The following is a 6,705-nucleotide window of genomic DNA, read 5'->3' as shown; positions in this document are numbered from 1 at the left end:
CATATATGATAAAACATGATGTAAAGGTTACATTAGGAAGGTAATATAGTAATGCTAAGGAATACATTTTGAGTATTTAAATGTGGTGTTATTTATAGCCCATTTACATTACAGATTTATGCATTACAAGTGAGAAAAATATAGGGGTTGAATTTTTAATTAGTAATTTAGGGATAGCTCATAGTTCTCTCCAGATGGCTGGGTAATAATTTCTCTCTTTTTGTCCTTCTAAAACCCAGAATCCCAGTAAGGAATGTGAACCTTATCGAAGAAATGAAGACAAACCAATTGCTCCTTGTGGAGCTATTGCCAACAGCATGTTTAATGGTATGATATAGATACAAACATAGACAGAGATATAGACATATATAATTAGGACAATTTGTATAATTTTATTACAGATTTGATAGTTTAGTAAACATAAATGAAATTGAGAAATTCAACAACTTTAAGATAAATAGATCAGTTAGGTATTGAATGGGGTAATATAATGCTTTGTGACTTTCTTTTAAGCAAACATATTTAAGAATGGATTTTTGTCTCTGAGAAGAAAGGAGCAGAAACATTTTGATAGTCTTCCTATTTCATATAAGATAAAATGAAAGCCAGGCTGTCTTTTCTCTGACTTTATTTATACCATTGAAAAGGAGCTATAGTTGATCATTTAGAGCCGCACGGTCTGATAGAAATTAATGTAAACCATAAATGTGAGCCATGTGGGTAATTTTAAATTTTCTAGTAGTCATATTAAAAACCATTTAAAGAAACAAGTGAAATTATTTTAGTAATATATTTTATTTAACTCAATATGTTCAAGATATTATTTCAGGCCACGTACGGTGGCTCATGTCTAGATAATTCTAGCACCCTGGGAGGCTGAGGCAGGAGGATCACTCAAGCCCAGGAGTTTGATGTTGCAGTGAGCTATAATGATGCGTCTGCATTCTACTTGAGGCAATCAAGTGAGACTCTGTTTCAAAAAAAAAAAAAAAAATCATTTCAGCATATAATAATATATAAAAGTTATTGAGATATTTTATATTTTTTTGTACTTAGTTTTTGATATCTGATGTATATCATATACTTATAAAACATATTCTATTTGAACCAACCATATTTCAAGGGCTTAGTGGTCATGTGTGCCTAGCGGCCACCATTATTAGTGCAAATAAATGGATAAGTTAGAAGTTATTAGGAATACATTATTGGAAGAGAGAAGAGGCAGGTTTACCTTGCAGTTATATTTGGGTTAATATTAAAACATTTGATCTTATCACATATCAGTTAGCCATATATAGAAGTGAATTACAACTCTACTGAGGCAAGAGACGTCCATCTGAAATTACAAAGTTGCCACGATTAATCTACATATGAATAAAGAACAAATGTGTATTATAGGCCTACTCTGTCAAAACTACTTTTAAGAGCAAATACCAAATCCTTATTTCTCATAGAGTTAAGAAGCTATGTGTTTTCAATAGACATTTAGTAAGATCTTTCTTTTCTTGTGTTTAGATACATTAGAATTGTTTCTTATTGGCAATGATTCTTATCCTACACCTATTACTTTGAAAAAGAAAGGTATTGCTTGGTGGACAGATAAAAATATAAAATTCAGAAATCCCTCTGGAGCAGAAAGCCTGGAAGAACGATTTAAAGGTAAAACATTACTAATATCCTTTAAAAACATACACTAGGGGTTTTAATGAAATATATTAAATTTTTTTTAGAATCTTAAAAAAGTTTATGCTTTTTAAAACAACAACAAATGTGTTTTCCTCAGCTTCATACCAAGTTAGGTAAATGTTCTAATATACAAAAATTCTAAAGAAAATGCATACTTTTAATAATGAATACAATTTTTCTGATGTTTTCTTATAAGCATTTCAGCTGTAATCTTTTGAAACTGCAGCAAGAGTTCCTTTGGAACAATCCCCTATTATTTATTATCTAAATTTATTTTTGTTTCTATGCTGCCTTAATTTCACAGTGTAATATTTCTTAACATTGTATCTTTGCATTAAATAATCTACCTTTTGATATATACTCAGTATCCTACTTTTTTAGTATTCTTTAATTGAGATATTAACCAAGTCTTTGTAATTTTTTGTTAAGTTGTTCCATGAGGAAATGGTTTTCTCTAGATTTTTAGGCTTCTTAGAATATGAATATATTTATACCTTTGAAAAATAAGAAAAATACTCAGATTATGTTTTGTACATCTTTGTTTTAGTAGAGTGTGAATATTCAGTGAAACTTCATTGAATATTTTGTCTCATCCTGTCCCTGCTCCTTTTTAAGGTACAACAAAGCCAGTGAACTGGCTTAACCCAGTATACATGCTGGATTCTGACCCAGATAACAATGGCTTCGTAAATGAGGATTTTATTGTTTGGATGCGTACTGCAGCATTACCTACTTTTCGTAAGTTATATCGTCTTATAGAGAGGAAAAGTGATTTACATCCAACATTACCAGCTGGACGCTACTATTTGAATATCACATACAGTATCCTTTTCTGGCTATGTTTATATTCATAGAGCTTGAAAGGAGTTTAGTCCAACCTTATGTCAGTTATGTGGCATGTTACTTTGTCCTTTAGTTTTGATCTCTGCATTTTTACAAGAGTACGTGTGTATGTATGAGAATGTATCTTTTAATTTATATCTTCTAGACATGTCTTAAATTGTATATACTTTGTACTAAGATTTCAGGCATATCATTTGGTGAAATTACTTAAAATGTAATTGCTTGGTTTATAAATAAGCTATATATTTTTACAAGGAAGATTGCAATTGAGCTTAATGCAAAGGCCAGTGGCAGACTGAAAGTGATCAAGTTTTTGAAAGTAGCCTCACGTAGGAGCAATTTTGAACAGACAGACTCAGTTCAGGTATTGATAGAAAGAACATTATCCTGAGGGGATAGCCAAAATAGACGGCAGCTCTGTTGCAATTAGCATCCAAAAGGATCTGGTAAAGAGTAAGGGCTAATATCAGCTTGTAGCCTAGAGCACAGTAGAGGGAATTCTATTATAAAACACTTATAAAAGCACCCGGAATTCTTAGTTGACAATTTGCATTCAGGAAGTCTACAGCAGGGCCCCAGCACTGAAAAAAGAACTGTCAGGAGGAATGCAGGGTATCTCGCAATCTCACAGATCGAGAAGACAGGAATTTGGACCTGCAAAACATCGAAGGTTAAATCATCAAAATTGGATATAAGGTATGAACTAAATATTAGAATTAAGGCAGAAGCGCATTTTTTTTAGGATTGGGATACCTAGAGAGACACTAGCATGGGTGATTTGATACTGCATCCCCCAGAATGTTGGGTTAGTTAGAACTCTTAAAAAAATCATTCCTGCCTCAGGTTAGAGTTGATTTAAGATGTTAGCAGAACTTAACCTGCTGTTTGGAGTCATAGGGCCCCATCTTTGGGGATGGATTGTTGCCGAAGCTAGAGAAACAGCTGGAGCTTAACCCTTGACTCAAAAGATGCTTTTGAAAAATTTATAAACTTTTTGCATAGGGACTTAGTTCTATCTTCTCTACCCTACCTCCTGCCAAAATCCTAGAACTGGTCCACATAGGTAATTCATCCGATACACTGGCATCCTGTTTCTTAAATATCCTTAACAGTCCACCCTTCACTTCCATTCCATGTTAGCTGTCTCACAGCACGAGTGTTGTCATTACTCCAAATCAGCAAGTTGAAACATTAGTGTCATGCTTTTTGACCTTGTACTCAGAGCCCTCTCATAGTCTCATAACTACACTTTTGCTACACATGCTCTTTGAGCTCACAGAGACTTCCAGTCCCTGATTCTTCCATTTTCTCCTGGTCTGTCAACCTCCTCTTCCTGTGTGGGCTTCATTGCTATTCATTTGAAGTATTTTTCACATTACTTTCCTTTGAGGCCTCCTGTGTAATGAGAGCCAAAGCACCTGAGAAATGATATAACCCTTAAATTTGGTTGTTTTGTAAAATATTTTGGCTTTTACTACTAACATTTAATTTGCTAACTCAGTCTTTCATAGTAATATCATTTTATTTGTGATTTAGAATGTATGAGTAAGGTACCTGTGTATCACAGAATTATACAAATGAATTATAAGCAATTAAATGTCAACTTTTTGAATTGTATTTTAAACATCAACTAACCACAGATGGAAAAGTCTTCCTATACCCTCTTCAGATTACCCTGTACATTCTTTTGATGGACGAAAACGGATGATCTTGAGCACTATCTCATGGATGGGAGGAAAAAATCCATTTTTGGGGATTGCTTACATCGCTATTGGATCCATCTCTTTCCTTCTGGGAGTTGTACTGCTAGTAATTAATCATAAATATAGAAACAGTAGTAATACTGCTGACATTACCATTTAATTTTGTATTCTGAAAACAAATCTACTGCATGTGCATCAAGGCCAGTCCTATTCAACTAGCTTTCGAATGCTGACATCTGGTTAGTATGTGATTTTGAAGTTGGCACATACTTGTTTTTAAAAACAGTCTTTGTCCTTTGCTTCTTCCCTATGGATGACTTATGAAAATATATGACGGGTATAAAAAAATTAGCTGCATTGATTATATCAACACTATAACTGCTGAAATGGCATTCTAATGTTTGCTTTTTATTGGGACAGGCCATATGATGCATAGAGCCTCTTTCATGTGAATGCGTCTACTGCTTCAATGTTTATGCTGTATCGATGCTATTATATTGACATATAATGCTGTATATGTGTGCCTGTTGTGTGAAGAAAGGGATTACAAGATGTATGAGTATAATGACTTGCTAACCTTTCAGGATTCAGAGTTACAGAAAGATGAAGAATGACCGAATCTAAGTAAAACACTTCATCATTTTCATGTTGTTGTGTGTGAAGGCTTAAAGTACCATCTTTGTTGAGGTGGTTCATGCATTCAGTTTATCCAGTACAGTTCTTTGTCAAGCTTAGCTTTGATTTCAAAGAACATGTTACCTTTGTGTCTGGCATAGGAATTAATAATGCTCATGTCTGAAGAGGTCAGGTAAATCCCAGGTTGGAGAATTTAAAAATTCCTCTTTCCATTTATTCAAATGTTACAGTCAGGAACCCCAACTTACTTGGAATGTTCTTACTGGAATATGATCACTTCCCTTGACGCTTACATTTCATAAGGGAAGAAAATACAAGTGAGGTGGAAAAACTGCTTGGTAGACCTTCATCTTCTGCCTCGATTAGAAATCAGATGTAATTGCTCAAAGGAGACTATTTTCATTCTTGTGGTATTTAACATTCAGAAAATTACTTCAGCATTGAAAAAAATCTCAAACTGTTTTTATTTTACAGGTAAGTGTTTTGACTTAAGTACTAATATTATATTCCAGAAAATTTTGAAAGTAGTAACCTAATTTCCTCTGTATTTTATTCAATTTTTACATAGGTCAATTATAGATATGTATGCACATTCTCTTTAGTTAAGGTACCAATTTTTTTGGTTGGTTTTCCTGAGACATACTTTAGAAAGATGTTCTATACCTAATTAAATTCTAGAGATTTTGGAATATGTACATGATAAATTATAATATATATGGTTGAAGTAATTTTATTTTTTACTAACTGGAATTATTTTAATATTCCTTATTGAATACTGTAATTTGTTTGCTATGGAACTTAAAATGAATGTAAACTTATTTTTCCACATGCATGCATGAAAATGTGTGTATTTAATCAGAGGTGGCTTAATTGCATTGAAATTGCTTTTTTTTTTTTTTTTTTGCTAAAGTAACTCATGTTTGTGTAGAAGAATGCCTGTTTATTCAAAGTTTGTAATGATTTTTTTGAGTTCTATTTTAAATCAGAAGGTCTGGGTAATGTATCAATTTTGATTAATATATGTTTTTTTGTAAAGAAACAAACAACAATGTAATAGTTAGTAGTAGAAATGTGCCACACTTCTTAAGTTTTGTGTAACATGAAATTCAGTTAAAAGAACTTGTAATTCATAATGACTTTTAACTGGTAAAAATATTACTTGCATGAAGTACTTGATGTATGGTTATCCTGAAATTTGAGTACATAGGGCATATTCTTTGCCTAAAAATATTCTTTGTTTTGTCAGGCCTTCAGAATGTTATTTATTCTGAAATTGTCACTCTTGTACATGGCAGTTTATTTTCCGGGGTACATCATTGGGGAGGAGGAATTTCTTCCAGTCTTCCCAGACTGAGTTTGTGCTGTTTAAGGAGGACTACCATCCTGCATCTCTTTTTCTAACTGGGGGACTGAGGGTGTTGCTAAAGAAAAGTCGAAGAGCGCTTCTAACACTTTCTCATGGAGAAGATGGATTTTAAAATTTATTTGGAGTCTTTTCTATTTTACAAGTACACTGATGGCCTAAGTTCCCCCCTATCTTCTGCCATTTGAGCTCTAAGGGATTCCTGTTGCAAAATATGAAGAATATGGAACATTCATATCGCCCCTGTGAAGCATGGGAGAAGGGAAAACATTTCTTTTTCTTTCTTAAAAGCTTTATGTTCATCCTTTGGAAACATTGATGTCATACTCAACTTCTAAAGAATCATATTGCATTTTAAGGCAGCTACGTTAAGTAGAAGGCATTGAAGAATGTATTAATATTTAGGACATATTTTGCCATATGAAAAGCTTTCCGATAGAAGAAATTATACAGTAAGTAAAAGCTAAGAAATGT

General features: G+C 33.0%; 1 protein-coding gene across 1 annotated transcript in view; it reads left to right on the top strand.

Moving 5' to 3' along the window:
- The window catches only part of TMEM30A (transmembrane protein 30A), a 29,184-nt gene extending 23,152 nt beyond the window's left edge, over nt 1-6,032 (top strand). The window contains 4 exon segments of the mRNA XM_012646070.1: nt 240-327; nt 1,516-1,659; nt 2,302-2,508; nt 4,199-6,032. Coding sequence (XP_012501524.1) covers nt 240-327; nt 1,516-1,659; nt 2,302-2,508; nt 4,199-4,392 — 633 coding nt within the window. The 3' untranslated portion in view covers nt 4,393-6,032.
- Nucleotides 6,033-6,705: the final 673 nt, after the last annotated feature.

The sequence above is a fragment of the Propithecus coquereli genome, unplaced genomic scaffold (assembly GCF_000956105.1).
Source record: "Propithecus coquereli isolate 6110/MARCELLA unplaced genomic scaffold, Pcoq_1.0 Scaffold24, whole genome shotgun sequence".
Classification (NCBI taxonomy): domain Eukaryota; kingdom Metazoa; phylum Chordata; class Mammalia; order Primates; family Indriidae; genus Propithecus; species Propithecus coquereli.
The sequence above is the reverse complement of the archived record's forward strand: the minus strand, read 5'-3'. Positions and strand labels throughout refer to the sequence as shown.